Source organism: Strix uralensis, chromosome 2 (assembly GCF_047716275.1).
Source record: "Strix uralensis isolate ZFMK-TIS-50842 chromosome 2, bStrUra1, whole genome shotgun sequence".
Taxonomy (NCBI): Eukaryota; Metazoa; Chordata; class Aves; order Strigiformes; family Strigidae; genus Strix; species Strix uralensis.
In genome coordinates this window covers 52,016,934-52,034,859 of record NC_133973.1, presented here as the reverse complement: position 1 = coordinate 52,034,859, position 17,926 = coordinate 52,016,934, and the positions used below count along the sequence as shown (strand labels likewise).

Genomic DNA, 17,926 nt, shown 5'->3' with positions numbered 1-17,926 from the left:
CAGTACATGCATGATTGCTTTCAAACAAGAAGTCAGGATGTACTGTTAATAAGTACATATTACTTCTGGGCTCACATAGGGTGAAAGTATGTTGTATGTATGTTCTGTTCACTGCTGGAAATGGACCATATATGAAGCTTGCAGATGCTGAAGCTATATACTGATGCTGTGCTCAGGCAAATATCACCCACTTTATTCATAAAGTCGTCCTGGGAAGGAAATTTTCTTGAAATCAGAAATAATGGTGATCTCTTATGCTTTTTGTTAGCCTGGAACTTTTAGGTGGCAAGAGTCAAAAATAATCCTCTAGAGAATAGCACTGTGCTGCTAGCCATCTCCTGCCCTCACCAAGGCTGCACTGTCACTGCCAGCACTGGCCCTGTGCTGCTGGGGGTTGTGACTCAGCCACTGAGATTTCCTGTGAGGTAACACCTTGCCTACGTGGTCAAACACAGCTAAGGGGAAAGGAAGCAACTCAGCCATGCCTAAATTTGACAAGCCTGTTGAGGATAAATGCTCTTGATGAGGCTTTAGCATTCTCAGGACATCTTTAATTACCTGAAGAAAAATTAGTACTTTATTCTTGGGATTATATTTTACCCCTCACCATTGCACTGTGTTCAATATGCCTTGTGCACTAGCTTCGAAATCCCAGTATCTCCTGTAATGCTATCACTATAGGTAAGGCAGGCTAGGCACATGATTTAATGCACAAGATGCTTCTTGCACTAGTCTTCCCTTATATCTTGAAGATCCTGAACAACAGAGGCATCTCAAAGCTTTGGGGGATGGAAAACAGAAGAGGGGCTGAAGTGGCATTTTTGTCCTGTTATCAGCCCATTCATTTCCTTCTCTGGATCCCAGCTCTAGGACAATAAATGGGGCAGGCCCATAAGTTGCCAGATTGGCAAGTTTCTCAACTGCTAAATTGCTTCTTTGTCACTGCACTGATGGTGTTTAAGATTTTAATTTGCTAAAAGGATGAATCCTGTGTCCTGACTTAGGTACCTGCAAGTAACGCTAGGCTCTTCCTAAAATCAATGGGGAGAGTATTCAGGGGTGCTTCATCTCAGCCCAAGTTAGGCGCTGAAGGAAGGTGAGCTGAATTGCCCTGCAGCAGTGCCTCTTTCTCTATAGGGGAAGCCTTGTTGGCTAGTTCAGACTTGGACATCAGACTTTTTCACTGGTGCACAGAAACAAAGGACTTTCATATCGAAGAGCACTGAGAAATCAGATCACATGTATATGCAACCAATATTTTCACTGCAAAGCAGTTTCACAAGCACAATGACACCCCTGCAACTGAAGTTGATGGAATAGCTCAGAAAATAAAGCTGCTCACATTTGTCAGTGAGTGCAGAATAAATCCCTATTCGAGCAATTACGCACCAGTTTGGTTTCAAAGCAATCTTAGCCCATTAAATAACTATTTAAAGTATTCTTGCTTTGTATTTAACAGATTGATTATCACCGTTGCTGTTTGCCAAGCACACCCACACAAAAGAAATTCACTCTGAAAACTGCCTAACTGCAGATTTGCCCATCAGACCAGAACAGCCTTGGGTATATAATAATAATTTCTTGCTTAGTTATGTGTTTACTCAGAACATTTAGTGACATTCTGGTCTTCTGAGTGAATGAGAACATCTGAAGAGTGGCAGCTCTCTCTCTCCCGCAGCATGGAGGTGTCAAAATGTTGAGGCTGCTGCTATATCCCAGTATGCCTCGGCTGCCCAGCAGCGGGCACCACATGGGAACAGGCAGTAGGTGATCTCAGGACCCCTTGGTGAGGTAGCAGTGGCACCAGCCTTCTCAGGAGCGCTGCTGTGACAGCAGGAGCTGAAATGTTACCAGTCACCTCAATTTTTGTCCTCCCTCTCCATGGAAGGAACCTACCTAGAAAGTTTGTCCTGCTGTGCTTAAACAGGGACCTGAGACTTCGGCACATCAAATCATGGCTGTGGGTATGTGTAACCAGAGAGGTGTTTTCTTGGAGGCATCAGTCAGAGTGGCATGCGGGGAAGGTAGGAGACCCCTGCACTGACAGGGCAGACAGATGGGTAGCCAGACCTTGCTTGAGGCCAAAATCGAGGTCCTGCTGATTATCCCAGGGAGCTTTGCCCCTGAGTGACTTGTGCATGTAGCTGTGCTTGGAACTCAGGGTGGAAGGTCCTTCCCGTCTTCTTCTCCTTGTGCACTGACTAGGACCATCATAGGCCTTTGTGGGACATTACAAAGATTTTCATATCCTGAACTCTTGTCACCTCAGCAACATTTGTGTCGCCCTGTCTAGACCCTCCCCAGAAATCCTCCAACACCTTCCATGGGGAAGTTGAATTTCAGTTCAAATCTTGATCCCATTAACTGCCGTCAGTCTGGTCAGAGCAGGTGACTGAAAACTCAGCCGGAGGACCAAGGATGAAATCATCCTTGGGTATCTGAAGAGTAGATTGAACTGGCTGATGTATTCAGTATCTCCACGGACTTTGTTCAAGGTGTTTCTCCTGTGATAAGGACTTTACTCAGCTTGGAAGAACTGAACTGGGTAGAAACTATCCTGCTGGAAATATTAACTGGGAGCAGTCCTCTTTTGATTCACCCCCTCTGCTCTCCTGTAAAGCTTATGGGCTGCTCATTTGGAGGCTTCCTGTGGTTTTAGTCATAGAATCATAGAGTGGTTTGGGTTGGAAGGCACCATAAAGATCATGTGGTTCCAACTCCCCTGCCATGGGCAGGGACACCTTCGAGTAGATCAGGTTGCTCAAAGCCCCGTCCAACCTGGCCTTGAAATGGAACCAGGACAAAGCAGGAGGTGCTGGGTAGCTAGGAAGAGAGTAGGACAAGATGAAGAGACTCACCACAGCTTTTTTTGAGAGGAGACCATATAATGAAAAGTCTTTCAAACTGAAGTTTGTGGTTCATCCATCACAGTGGTGTTGATAATGAGCGGGAGGAAAAATGTTCATAGTATTATTTGGCAGGTCTGCTAACTAATGCAGGGGGAGATAATAACCCCCACCAAGAAACACGTGCTAGAGCTTTCCAGTGTGATCAACAATCTTGTTTTCATGATCTCCTTTTTCTATTTCCTATTTCAAAAGAAATCATTCTTCACTCCTTGGTTTTGAAAAGAGGACATTGCAACAAACAAACCAGAGTTTCTGCCAGAAGAGGATTTTGGAGGTGCAGGGATTCAGCGAGACCCAGGACATTGTGGGCATCACTGTTTGTCCTTTCAAGTGTTATAAAAAGTGACAAAAAGCCAATTGGCCATTGTCACCCTGACACAATGATCGCAACCTTAGAGATGTAATCATAACATCAGAAAACCTTTGCAATCAATGTATTTGATAAATCACCCTTAGGACAAGCATTATTTATATCCATTGCTTCAATACCTCATGCAAAAAATTTCCTTTATATTATGAAATAGATCATTTATAATGTAATTGAATAAGTACCTCGTGCTGCTTCAGCTCCAGGCAGTACACAGTTTGAGTTACCAAATCAATACAAGGCATTCTTGGGCCAATTTAAGCATGTCTGTACAAGGAGCTTGAACCAATTTCACTGAAGTTTTGTCTAATCTGAGTAAGCAAAATCAGCACAGACTTCACAGGGGTCCAAACCACTCTGTGGGTACAGTTGCTTCAGCTGTGTTTTGTAGAGAAGTAGTCTGTTCTGGGGAACAAACCCATTGGTAGGAAATAGGGTGGAAATCTCAGCTTGTTTTGCCTCTGATGCTAATTTATCCAAACAAAAATTATGTGCTTTTACCAGAAAAGTTTTCTGTATGTTTTTAATTTTTTTTTTTTTTTACATTTCACATTTATAGTTTAACAGCACCCGTTCGCCCTCCCCAATTGAGTGTTGCCACATGACCCCCTGGAGTAGAAAGGTACTGGAAAAACAAGCAATCCTCAATTAACAGCCCTGTCTCACTCTTCTCCCTTCCAGATCCTAACCCTTCCTCTTGCTTGCTTTTCACTTGCTAACTTTACTGCACTAAAAGAAGCCTTTTCTGTTTTTCTCATGTCAGTAAGACACAATAATAACTTTTTCCCCCCCCCCCTCTTTCATTCTTCACTTTGGATGGGTTTCAGGAGCTTGTGACCACAAGGTCATCTCTTCCTATCGCCTCCTTTAAAAGGCCTGAACCGGGACAGACTCAATAGTGTTAGCCGTTGCATTTCATTCTCTTGCAATGTTTTTGTCAAACTGCTCCTTTTCTTCTTTTTTTCCTAAACGGCAAGAAATTGCTCGGGCAATGCCAGCACAACAGCGGGTATTTATTCTCTGGCCATTTGGTGATGCCACTGTTTGGAGAGGAGGAGCTCTGGCAGCCAGGGTCACTTCGCCCGCTTTGTCCAGCGCTTCATTGTCATCCAGTGGAGGAATCAGCAACAAATGCAGTGTGTGTGTGTGTCTGTGTGTCTGTGTGTGTGTGTCTGTGTGTGTCTGTGTGTGTGTGTCCATGTGTCCATGCGTGTGTGCAAGGGGTTTTTTTTTGCATGCATGCATCAAACTTTGAGGGGGGCGGAGTTACCTAGGAAACAAAGTCTTTTGTGCTTGAAGTTTATATGAGCTATTCACGTCTGCTGGGGATCGGCACAAAAGCTGCAGGCAGAAAGAAGGCTGCGATGTTTGACTGAAATCCTACGTGGGAAAAGGGGGTTTTCTGCGGGTGGGAGGAGGAGGAAGTGTGTGTTGTCTCGGGTTTGGGGGTGCTGCAGGAGGTGACACTGGTGAGGTAAGTAAGTGCCCTCCAACAGTTTAAGTAGTAGCAGCTGAGTTAAGATCTTAAATACTTTTGGGGCCGAGGCGTAAATGCTTTTTGGCAAGCCTGAGACGGTTAATTCCCCCGGGATTTGTGAGGAGCCTGGGCGGAGGAATGGCAGAAGTACAATGGCAGCCCAGGCGTGATCCTGCGGTGTTCAACACCCGCCTGCTCAACGCCCTGCCGAGGAGACGGAGAGCCATATTTTATCTTCACCCTGTTTGCTACCGAAACTAAAACTGGCAAATGAAGTGTAAACAGCAGGCATGAGGGGGAAGGCTGGTAGTTAAGCAGCTGGGAATTCAGGACTGAAGAGAAAGCCGGCCTGAAAGGGATTGCGCTTCATTTTTAAAAACTGAGAGGCAGACGGACGTCCTGGGCTTGTCGAAGAGTTGTCACAGCTTATAGAAGAATGTATTAATGGAAAAAGGGAGGGCAATTAGACAGAAGAAGGTAAGTGTTTCTCCTCTGTGTCCCTTCCAAACAAAACAGAAACTTTTTTTATTGCAAACAAAGAGACCCCCAAGCCCGAGTTGGTAGCCAGCACCACATGCAAACGCACTTATTTCTCTTTTACTAGATGAAATTATAGTGGCTTTGCAAGACAGGGTATTGTTGGGGGATTTGTTATTTCTTCCAAAAGAAAACAAACTACCTGTGTTTCTTCTATGCAGTTTACTTTTCTCTGTTTCTTTATCTTCCGTATCTAGTGCTTCTCATATCATGCTGTAAAACTGTGCATGGTTTCTAAATAACCCTTTGAATTTCTTCTGGTGGTGGCTACTCTTCTCTTTGGCCACTGTCCCCCCCGCCCCAGCGCTGTTAATGCCTGCTGCTTCCTACCACATAGCTGCTCATGGTCTGAGCTTGTAAAAATTAAATGCAAATGGTTTTCTGAAGTATGGAGGGGTCTTCTTTAAAACTGTGGGCCTTCTGATGCTTGTCCTCAAATGAATGGTTATGTGGGGCCAGACCTCACCAGTAATCAGTGGACTAGGGTGTTCAAAAGATTGTGGATGTAAATGAGGGCCCATGTGTCTAACACTGATGGTAATTGAGGGCACAGTTGCAACAGCTACCCATGAATGCAGGATGTGCCCCTTCTGACGGAGGAGATGTCCTGTAAATGTCTGAATGTTCAGACATGTTCAAATCACTGTAAATATGCTGAATTTCAGTATGTTGAGGTATTTTTCTCCTATTAGCAGGATGTTATTTTTCCATTGGAGAATAGCTTGTGTTGTGTGACTTAGCTGGAATGATTCCTCCTTGCATCCCTGTAATTGATTTCTGATCTGTGTGTCTGCTTTGTTTCGAAATTAGCCTTGTGTGCCTGAGTGGGAGACACTGATTTTGAATGTATTCATTTGCAGTCCCATCCACCAGAGGACGAAGATACAGATGTCATGTTAGGGCAGAGGCCGAAAAATCCAATACATAATATCCCTTCTACACTGGATAAACAAACCAATTGGAGTAAAGCACTACCTCTCCCAACTCCAGAGGAGAAAATGAAACAAGATGCCCAAGTGATTTCTTCTTGCATTATCCCCATCAATGTCACTGGTACAAATCTCTTCTATTTCTTTTTGTATTTATTGCATGGTTCAAGGAAGGTCAAGTACTTATTTTGTTTAATTTATTTGAAGTCATGGGATTGTGCAGTCCGGGGGCAAAGACCCTAGCTTGAGGATTTAGTTTCTGGAAGACAGTGGGCTAAATTCATCCCTCACATGTAACCACTGGAGTCACTGAAGCCACATCTAGGATTAATTTGGCCCCTATTTTCAGAGTCATGTTATACAGTGTAACATAACACTGGTTCCCTGTATAAACAATGTACTTTTGTTGTGTAAATAACCTACAGTCTGTATTTACAAAGACCTCAGATAACTTTTTGAATGTAGCTGACTGAAATAATGCAGAAAGCCACTGAAATTAATCATATGATTATCATGTGTAGCAGGAGAAGAAAAACTAGAGAATGTAGGCTACTATTTGCAGTGCTTTAAACATGCGAGGCATGACTGTGTAGCATGCAAACCATCGCTCTGAGATCTCTTTACATGCAGCTATGCTAAAGGTATAGTAATGGCATTTTCTCTGATTTCTATAACATTTGGATACATTTGACTAGATTTATTTGAAGGAGAATTTGTCTATAGAAGCAGCAGGTATATAATTTATTAAATGTGATAGATGGCTTATTTCCAGAATCAAAAACCAGACTGTTTTTCTCTTTCTCTTTTTCTCTTTCTCTCCTTCCAGAGGGCTATGGTAAACACAAAGTTGATCTGAGTTTTCCTCAGTAGTATTTCGCACCAAGTTTTGATTAATGTAAGAGCATAAAGTGAGCTGACTTCCAAGGCTATAGGCTTAAATATAAATAATCAGGAAAAAAACAGGAAACTTTCAGTTAGCCTTCATTCCCCAGAGAAAATATTTGTATTCTATTTTCCCAGTAACTGGGGGGTTGAGGAGGAGGTCACAGCCCATTGCTCTTTCCCATGTCTATCAGTGGTGCCCAACCTTCCTGCAAGACAGGCTGCGGGGTTCACCATGGTGCCAGGGAGGGCTGTATGACCACAGTCCAGCTTCAGCCCCCAACAGAGGGGCTCTGGCCTTTCGAGCTTACAGCACGTCTGTCCTATGGTGTCATGGTGACAAGTGCCCAACACCTACTCCACCATCAGCTGCATGAATCCTCCTGATCACAGCAACGCAGTCCCGGTTCCCCTCCACCCCAGCAGTGCAGGTGACACTGCACAGTGCTGCCAGCTATGCCCAGCCAGGGAGGTGGCAGCCCGGAGTGGGTGTCTCCACCACCAAGACGGTGCTTCTGGCTAGCCAGCGCCTCATGGGAGGAAAGGCAGCCGGCCAGCAGAGCTGCCTTCATAGACCCTGTCGGGCTGGAGGTTGGGAGCTGGCTGGTCGAGGTCACAGGTTGGGCACTGCCGATAGAAATCCCCGCAGAAAGTCATAGATAGTGTGGCATGTTTTCATGAGGTAAAGCTGGTGTTAAAATGATGCTCTTTCTAGATTCAATATAGGACCCTAACTGGTGTAGGCTTTCTAACATGGCTAATGTCACCTAACGCAGTTCAGAAGAGAGTTAGGTCTGGGACCAATGTTAACCTTTCCAGTAATAGCCATTTTTGCCTAGACTCCACCTGCCATACATTGGAACCAAATTTCCACTGATCAGTTTTACAGATCAAGAATGGTATGTAATCTTCTGGATGTTTATGTGTATCATTCTCATTAGCACTAATGGGAATAATTTGTATGCATCACGGGGAGGATATGCCCTCTTCCACTTTCCTCTCGGAGATGACCCCTGTGCATCTGGCACACAGAGCATGTTCGGCTAACTCACAGTTGCTGGAAAACCAGCAATGATGCTGATTGATTTTTTGTTTCAAAGAGTTTGCTTTCGGTTCTCTTTTTTTTTTTTTTTTAAGCTACTCCCAACCCTGAGAAATGTTCACTTTTTTGAAAATGACTGTTGTTGGAGTTTACAGCACTTTCGTTCCATATTAAAGAAAGTTCTTCCTCTGCTTATTCCAGGGGCATTGGTGGTTACAGGACATCTGTCTGAAGCCTCTATTTCACTGTAGTAGATTTCAAGAAGAACTTTTACAAGAAAGTTACTTTTTAATGTTTTACATTGTTATGTAGTGTAATATGTATGTGTATGTCTGTGTATAATTATGTTTTCTATAATTATACGCTATTAAAATAGAGCTTCTTATCAGGAACTTTTTTTCCTTTTGTTTGGTTTAGTTTGTTCGTTTTTCTTAAGATTACAAACCACTGTACCAGCAATCCTTACGTTAGTGATTTTTATGGACATGGCACATTTTTTCTGACCTGTCCCATGTCAACTTTAGAGAGCATGAGTGTACAGTTGTGCAAAAAGCCAGTGCAGATGGGCACTGGTTTTCTGGTAAGCCTCCTTTTAACTTTATTTTGACAATACAGTGTAAAAAAAGAAGTTAAATACACTTCCTTGTGCTAATGCCATGGAAACATAAAGAAAATGAGGAATTCTTACCTTTTCTCTATGACTGTGGTCATAAATAAATGTGCCCATGAAGTTGGTCTCCTAAATCCAAACTGAGGATCTTGATTGACTGCATGACCCGATTACCAGAGTGGACCCCCACGCATCCTGCCCTGTGCTGAGCACTTGTGAAAATCAGGCCACTTACTGATGTACACACAAAAATAGTAGCTAGCCTTTTATGTCACCCTTGGCCATGTGTCATCTCATGAAGAATGCTCTCTAAACTTGCACAAGGACTTGGCCCCATTTTAGCTGTCTCCTTCCTTTTTGAAATGTTAGCCCCCTTGGCATATTGGTTTCCTAAGAAGCGCCCAACTACTGCAATATGGCGTTACAACCTTAAATTGTTTTCTTATGCATAGTTGCTTAAAATTAGTCAGGCTATAGCTCAACAGATTACTCTTTGCAGATAAGTTACTGTCATTGTCCCTATGACAGATGGATAAATAGCTATAAAAAAGATGACCTGTTACCAAGAGCTCTCAACTCTGTTTTCCTTCCTGATTTTCTTTTCTTTTCTTTTCTTTTCTTTTCTTTTCTTTTCTTTTCTTTTCTTTTCTTTTCTTTTCTTTTCTTTTCTTTTCTTTTCTTTTCTTTTCTTTTCTTTTCTTTTCTTTTCTTTTCTTTTCATGCCTTCTGTTATTTTTGGCAGACGAGGCTGCAGAGGGGGAGCTGGAATTAGATGTAAAACTGTGATATACTGTGATATAATTTACATAAGAGCTACATAAGGGCTCCCTTATGTTTATTCACAGGCTTAATCCAAGCTCACATACCTCCACTGTGTTCCAGCCATGAAAATTTGTTTACTATTTCTAAAGGCTAATGAGACCTATTTATGGGTTGCAGGAGTTGGTTTTGACAGAGAGGCTAGTATACGCTGCTCTCTTGTTCATTCACAATCTGTACTACAGCGGAGACGAAAGTTGAGGAGGAGGAAAACCATCTCTGGCATCCCCAGAAGAGTGCAACAAGAAATAGGTGTAGTATAAATACAAATCTTCCGTAGATAGCTTTCTAACCAACTTAAATTGCAGGGATATGAGCTGGTAGCCAGCCTTCCAAAGAAATGAAATCTTGAAAGCATAAATGCGTGTAGAGTTTGGGAATGACGTGGTTTGTTTTTTTGATTTACTACAGTAAGCAAAGCTATATTACTCCATATGGCCTTAATGGACCAGGGGCCTTACCGAGTAATATAGATGTACATGTTCAGCTCTTATCGTGTAAATGTTAATCAGTTCTTTTTTTTTTTTCCATTTTATTTCTGTTATGAACCCATAGTTATGTGCATAAAAAGTAACTAGATTAAGTGAAAGTTTTTTCTTGCGTGAAGGGAGTTTAAGGTAAAGAACTGACAGATGTTGGTTGCTCAGCAAAGTGATGATGAGCTGTCACAACAGCCAGATAACTCACTCAGATGAGCAGTTGGATATCCACCTTAGAGACAGCTTCTGGTACCCTATGGGAAACTTTGCTAAACATTCCGTTTATTTATCATGCTTGTCCTCGATTCCTTCCTTTCATTCTTTATTACCAAGGATATTTGCCTGAAATCGAGCAGCTGACCTCACTTTTTGTCCTAGGTAAATCAGGAGCAACTCTGTTGAGGACAAATCCAGTGTAAAATTGGTATTAACCCAAAACAAAACTAATGGGATCATTATTTCTTAATGTTCATCTGCATCTGAAGACAGCTCTGGTATCTCAGACTGTTGCCATGAAACTTGATGGGAAGCAGAAGGAATGCGTTTATCATAGGGAATAAGCAACCAGAGAACCTATGAAAGAAAGATCCTGTTGCCTTGCAAATATTCTTGGTAGTAAAGAAGCAGATAATGGAAATTCTGAACAGACAGGTAGTCAAAATAGAATTATTTTTAGAAGCTCACGGAGTGTTTTGTCCAGCAGCCACTCCTGAAAACTGTCTGTAACTAGTTGAAATAGAGTGACAAAAACTGAAAATGTAATATTTATCTTAATATTTACCACAGCAAGATCAGCTCCATGTAAGATCACATTGCAGAAATAGGAGAACTGAGATCACATTGCAGGACTAGGAGAATTTCCCCACCTCACCGGGATAAGGTCTGCCTTACATACTCTTTGTAGCAAAGCTAAATTTGGTCCAATGCTCAGCAAGATTAAAAAAGAAAGAATACAGCAGATGAAAATGCTTCTTGGGTTGCTGCGCGGGTCGTCTCGTGCCAGGAAGCGTAGAGCTGTCTCCCACTCACCCGGCTTTCCATGTGTCCTAGATTCAGACGAGTCACCAGTGGCAAGAGAGCGCAATGTGATTGTGCATGCAAACCCAGACTTCTCCAGCTCTGGCAGCAGGAGGTTGGGGACCCGGGACTCGGAGTGCCAGACAGAAGAAATCCTGATAGCCGCTCCCTCCCGGCGGCGGATCCGTGCCCAGAGGGGGCAGAGCGTTGTCGCCTCCCTCTCCCATTCTGCTGGCAACATCTTGGTGCTGGCAGAGAACGGGGATGCTGTCTTCGCTGCTGCTGTAAGCAACCGCATCCGCTCGCGGAGCCTTCCTCGCGAGGGCGCCCGGGCCAGTGAGGGCCATCAGGATGCCACCGCTAAGAGTGCAGGGTATGAAGCAGAGCGCTTCCTAGATGGCCAGGAGAGGATCGCGAAAAAGGGGAAGGAGATCTTGAGCAAGCAGGGTTCACAAGAGCACCAGCCCATCAGTTTAACTTGTCCTCAGCACCTGCACAGCCCCGAATACAGCATCGGCGAGAGGGGAAGATCACGGCTGTCAAGGATGGCCGATTCAGGCAGCTGCGAGATTTCATCCAACTCGGACACCTTTGGGAGCCCCATTCACTCTATCTCCACAGCAGGAGTCCTGCTCAGCAGCCACATGGACCAGAAAGATGACCACCAGTCCTCCAGTGGCAACTGGAGCGGGAGCAGCTCCACGTGTCCCTCACAGACATCCGAAACCATTCCTCCTGCCGCCTCTCCTCCGCTGACGGGCTCTTCACACTGTGACTCCGAGCTGTCACTCAACACCGCTCCCAATGCCAATGAGGACTCCAGCGTCTTCATCACGGAGCAGTTTGGTGACCACGCGGACAAGGTCAGGGGCCACAGGGCGAGCTCCTTCACCTCCACTGTGGCAGATTTACTGGATGACCCGAACAACAGCAACACGAGCGATAGCGAGTGGAACTACCTGCACCATCACCACGACGCCTCCTGTCGCCAGGACTTCAGCCCCGAGCGCCCAAAGGCCGACAGCCTGGGATGCCCCAGCTTCACCAGCATGGCCACCTATGACAGCTTCCTCGAAAAGACCCCCTCGGACAAGGCAGACACTAGCTCACACTTTTCTGTGGATACCGAAGGATACTATACCTCCATGCACTTTGACTGCGGTCTCAAGGGTAATAAAAGCTATATTTGCAACTATGCAGCCCCAGGCTCTGAGAGTGGCCAGACTGGGAGCATGACCTCCAGCCTGGCTGACTGCACCTGGCAGGAGTGTGTGAGCCACAGAAGGCAGGGACGGCAGAGCATCTCACTGAAGAAACCAAAGGCAAAGCCAGCCCCACCAAAACGTAGCTCGTCTTTGAGGAAATCGGAGGGCAGCACCGACCTTCCTGACAAGAAAGAACCAAAGATCGGCGGCGGGCAGCACATCTCTCACACCGCTAGGGAGATGAAGCTGCCCCTTGAGTTTTCAAACACACCTTCCCGAGTGGAAGGCCCTAACCTGCCAGCCAAGCAGGAGCTCCCCTGGGTGAACCAGGGTGATGGCGGGTTAAAGGACACTCCTTTCGACACCGCTGATATCCCTTCCTTTAAAGATGAAGGTGCTGAACAACCTCACTATGCAGACCTCTGGCTTCTGAACGACTTGAAATCCAGCGATCCTTACAGGTCCTTGTCCAATTCGAGCACTGCTACAGGTACTACAGTGATAGAGTGCATCAAGTCACCAGAGAGCTCTGAATCCCAGACGTCCCAGTCTGGGTCACGAGCCACCACCCCATCCCTCCCTTCTGTTGATAATGAGTTTAAGCTGGCCTCCCCTGAGAAGCTGGCAGGGTTAGCCTCACCCTCCAGTGGGTACTCCAGCCAGTCAGAGACGCCCACCTCTTCTTTTCCGACCGCGTTCTTTTCGGGACCCTCGTCTCCAGGGGGAAGCAAGAGGAAGCCGAAAGTACCGGAGAGGAAGTCATCACTGCAGCAGCCACTCTCGAAAGATGGTACCGCCTCGGTGAGCAAAGACCTCGAACTTCCAATTATACCTCCTACTCACCTCGACCTAAGTGCTCTTCACAACGTCTTGAGCAAGCCCTTCGCTCACAGGCACCAGCTGCATGCCTTCAGCCACAGCAAGCAGAGCGCAGTCGGGGAAGCCCTGCATACCAGCCCTCCCTCTGCCCTTGCCATCACACCCTCTGTTCTCAAGTCTGTCCACCTCCGGGCAGTCAACAAGCCTGAAGGAGGGAAACAGAAAGGCAGCACCCCAGACCTGCTCTGCATACAGGAAACTGCCCTGATGGTGAACGACGTTTCTCCAGGCAAAATGAGGCCGCTCTTAGCTAAGAAACCAGTATCGCGCCAGTACTCCACAGAGGAGGCCATAATGTCGTACATTGACACTTCCCCAGCAGAAGCAGGACCTGGAAAGCTGCCTTTAGAGAAAAGCTCCTCTTTCAGCGGGCAGAATAGCTGCGAGCGAGAAGCTGTAACTTCAGTAAACGTGGGTCTGGTTGAAATCAAACCCGGGAAGGACCAAACATACCCAGCCGCTGAGCATTTGCCAGAAGGCACTCTGAATCAGACATGTGCCGTCTCTGCAGACGGGTTTCAGAAGGGCTCAGCTGTCCTCACAGGTGATGATGAAGCTAAGAAACCCAGCCAGGGAGCAGAAACAGAGCGTGACCTTCCGCAAGTGCAGGCTCAGCGAGAGCTCTCCGCAGGCAGTGAGGGAAGTCTGGAAGCTGGGCCTGCAGGCGAAAGCCCAGCTCAGGCCGAGGGAGTGGCTGTCAGTGATCAGCTTAAGCACCAACCCAATGTAAACCACCATGTGCCTGGGAATATCAGCTACGAAACAGAGATGGCAGCAGCGAATTCACTCAGCGAAGTGAGTGGCAAGCAGGAAAATGATATCGCATCAGGTATCCCAACCAAAAGTGCCTCTGATGATGGCAGGGCCGATGAGACAGCGGGCAGTGTGGATGAGCCTTCGCTGAAAGGTCAGTTATGAACTCTTGCTGTGTTATATCCAATCATGTGGCTTTGGACATGACTGGGAGCGGAGTCAAAAAGGAGGCTGGAGTTGCAGATCGGTTTGCTTCTGTAGGTTTAAGCATAGATGCCCCTGATGTGTTAGCTGACCAGCCAACTCAAAGATATTTTACACTTTTTCAGTGTATTCAGAGCATATCTCTCTGATACTTATTTCATATGAAAAGAGAAAAGGGAGGAGCACTAACCCTGGGTACAGAGGAGCCTTGTTATCACAGCTGTACAGTAAATGGGAGATTCCAGTTTCGGCCCCTAGTGGTGCCCCCTTTATGGGCTCCATCATGCAATATATACAAATAGAGGATAAAGTCTGTATGGCGGTATCAGCGGTTGTGAACTGAGATGGTGCCTCACATTGGCGGTGCTGTTGCAAAGCGCAGTGGGGTCTAACTCATAGTGTGACCTCTTTCCTTGTTTAAGAGTCATCTCCAAGCGACGAGTCCATCATGTCTCCGCTGAGTGAGGAGTCACAGGCTGATGCTGAGGATGTCTTTGTGTCTCCAAACAAACCCCGCACTACTGAGGATCTGTTTGCAGTCATTCACAGGTGACCTAACCTTGCAGCAACAGGAAATGGTAACATGCAGCCCTGCACAGGCACCCACTAACAATAGCTGCAGGATGGTTATTCAATGGTTAGGTCTTGTCCTGAAACTACCTTCTTTAATTTATTGAGATTAGTCTTCTAAAAGGCAGCTTTTAAAAGATGCTTTCCTATGGTCTGGTGTGCACTTTGAGTATCTTCATGGCATGTGTAGGGTGCTTTACAGATAATAACCTCAGGCCGTTCTCTCTAACAAACATACGTGTCTCCAAAGAAAACTACCTGCGGTGGTTCCTGATTTCTGCCTTCCAGCTCTATTCTGGTGAGTTGTTCTAGCAAGAATGATGAGAAGGCACCTCTTCAATTTTAGAGTATTTTGTATGCAGCTGAAATTTGCCATCACAACTGAAATTACAGATTTCTGATATTAAATAGGGTACACTGAGTATTACTATTACCTTAGACTCTGTATGAATTGTCACCTTTATAAAGAACTGGCTGCGCATATGTTGTTTTAGAAGAGCTAGGTGATGTTGAGAGGTACTCTGTGGCTCAGTGCCTCATTCATTGCACAAGAGCTATCGTGGCTTAAAGTGCATCAGCCACTGCTAGCCTCTGATATTTGACAGGAGGATTATGAGAACTGTAGCTAATATGAAAGCACAGTCAATCTGTGAAACTCCAGACCAGCATTAAGTGTTATTCTATAAAGATAATGTATGAAAGAGTGTTCCTTTGTGTTTTCACAGATCAAAAAGGAAAGTTCTTGGGAGAAAGGATTCTGGAGACCTTTCTGTAAGAAACAGATTGAGAGCATCATCTGGGACCAACAGCCAGACACCTGCCAGCAGCACACTGCCCGCCAGCAATGTGCCACCAGCCAGCAGCGTGGGCACTCCCATTAGCAGTCAGAGGTCCCCTGGGCTTATATACAGGAATGCCAAAAAATCCAACACATCCAATGAGGAGTTTAAACTACTGCTCCTTAAAAAGGGCAGCCGATCTGATTCCAGCTACAGGATGTCTGCCACAGAAATTCTGAAAAGTCCTATTTTGCCCAAGTCCCCTGGTGAGCTGACAGCAGATGCCCCACAAAGCCTGGAGGAGTCTTCCCCAGCGGCGAGCCCTGATGCATTGTCCCCACTCTCCCCCTGCTCCCCCAGGGTTAACGCAGAAGGATTCTCCTCCAAGAATTTTCCCATGTCAGCATCTTCGAGAGTGGGGCGCTCACGGGCGCCTCCGGCAGCCAGCAGCAGCCGGTATAGCGTGCGGTGCAGGCTGTATAACACGCCGATGCAGGCCATCTCCGAGGGAGAGACAGAGAACTCAGACGGCAGCCCTCATGACGATCGGTCTTCTCAGAGCTCAACATAGGCTGTGCGGGCACCAGAGCCAGGTTGCTGGCACCACTCGGGCTCTGTAAGGATGTGAATATAAGAGGCCAATGCTGTAGCAGTCAAAAAAAAAAAAAAAAAAGAAAAAAGTTGCAGGGCAATATCGATGCTTAAATGTGTTTGTGTTTGTAAGATGCTGGGGAAACAGGACTACAGCTGTAGCTATTTATTACATTACATTTTCTAAAAGGAGGAAGATACTCTATGTCTGTTCTGTTTTCTTTTGACTTCATTCAGTTTATCCCATTCTCATTTCCGTTGTCACTGTAGATCTCAAGGCTATACACTTTCCATAGGGTTAAAAGTGACTTTGGGTTTGTTTTTTTTCCAGAAGCTGCCCATCTAGAAACAAATCCCTCACTGGAGTGCTTCCTTAGGGAGAAAAATTAAAAAAAAAAAAAAAGCTCTTGAGGATTGGTATTTTTCTACACTAAAATGAGCTGAAACAAAATTTAGAAGAAATGAACAAAACATATGTAAATACCATATTTTTGATAAAAATTTGTAAATAGAATTATCAAAAAGTGGATGTGGCAAACAATTTACTGCATAACAACTTTGTTTATAGAAGACAAAAGAAGTCAAATGTAATAACTGTATTCTGTGAATACCATTTTCATATCAAACATAAAAAATTCATATGGCCACCGATAACCACTTTCAGTGCGACAAACCTGGAGGACAACATTGAGCGGTGGAAAGGAGGAATTCTCTGCCTTAGCTAAGGAAATGGAAAGGCTGACGGCAACGGGATTAAAGTAACCATTTGTCTGTCTAAGGCAGCTCTGAAGAAGCTAACTGGAAAGCGCAGCTGGGAGGGTTTCTGTGAGGATTGGTGGGGAAGGCGAGCATGTTTCCGACAGAACAGTTGTGTCTGATGCAAAGCCCCAAAGGGTCCCATCCCACAGCCTCCCCTGGGCCTTTATTCTTGCAGGGATAGCTTCAGAGAGGATAGATGAGAGAAGACATAGTACTTAACTTTCATATTCCTATTAGGCTATTGGGATACATAACACGGTCATAACCTGGTAACTATAATCTTTAAACACAATTAGTTTCTGGTTCGTAAAGGAAACAAATAAATTATAAGCATGCAGAAGCGCTTTCAATTTATCAGTAAATATCTGCGATGAGTTTTCAGTGAAGCTTTCTCTTTGTGCTGATGAGATTCATGCTACCTAAATATTTACAAAAATGACACTGTGAAAACGTAGCTGGGAAATAGGTATGTGTATGCATTATTTATATTCATTGCTGAGCTGGGAAGGGGAAAGCTCTGGTTCATTGTGCCAGCCACGTACAGTTGGGATCTTGTCTGGGTTTACCAGAAACGCAGAACAGGGTGGGGGACTGGGGTGGGGTGGGAAAGGAGACAAATCAAAGCAGCTGCTTTGATATAAATGAAGGCAGGGAAATAAAAGCTGAATTACTTGAAGTTACTTGAATTTTCTCGTCTTAAAAGTGCAAGAACATGTACTTGTAAAACTTAACCCGTGAGTCGCTTTATACTTTTAATTTTTAAACAGAATAAAACCAACAGGCTTGATTCTCCTTTGGGCCACCACGGTTTCCGTTGATGTAGCCCCATGTGTGCTACTCAGAGAACAAGGCCCTCTTTGTCCAAAATTGATGCAGTTGGTGTTGGTTGCTGTAGGGTATGGTTTGGAATAGAGGAGAGGTTAGTGCAGAGAAAATAGTGCGAGGAGGAATGTGGTGTGCAGTAGGACAAGTCGAGTAGGGTGGCAGAAAGAGCGTACTTTGGAACTAAAGAAATCAAATAAAAGGTGGCTTTAAGCATAAGTAAATGATAGGGAAGCGGGATGTGTGAAATCGGTTTTTACCCTTTTTTTGCTTTTAATCATGTAATGCATAAAGCT

At 45.1% G+C, this 17,926-nt stretch overlaps 1 protein-coding gene across 3 annotated transcripts in view; it reads left to right on the top strand.

Moving 5' to 3' along the window:
• The window catches only part of NHS (NHS actin remodeling regulator), a 269,188-nt gene extending 251,809 nt beyond the window's left edge, over positions 1-17,379 (top strand). For 2 of the 3 annotated variants that reach the window (XM_074858707.1, XM_074858709.1), the window contains exons 4-9: positions 3,836-3,898; positions 6,151-6,343; positions 9,693-9,824; positions 11,102-14,059; positions 14,532-14,658; positions 15,405-17,379. In XM_074858707.1, coding sequence (XP_074714808.1) covers positions 3,836-3,898; positions 6,151-6,343; positions 9,693-9,824; positions 11,102-14,059; positions 14,532-14,658; positions 15,405-16,029 — 4,098 coding nt within the window. In that variant the 3' untranslated portion in view covers positions 16,030-17,379. The remainder of the gene's footprint in view (positions 1-3,835; positions 3,899-6,150; positions 6,344-9,692; positions 9,825-11,101; positions 14,060-14,531; positions 14,659-15,404) is intronic. The other variant, XM_074858708.1, reaches the window with a different exon arrangement.
• Positions 17,380-17,926: the final 547 nt, after the last annotated feature.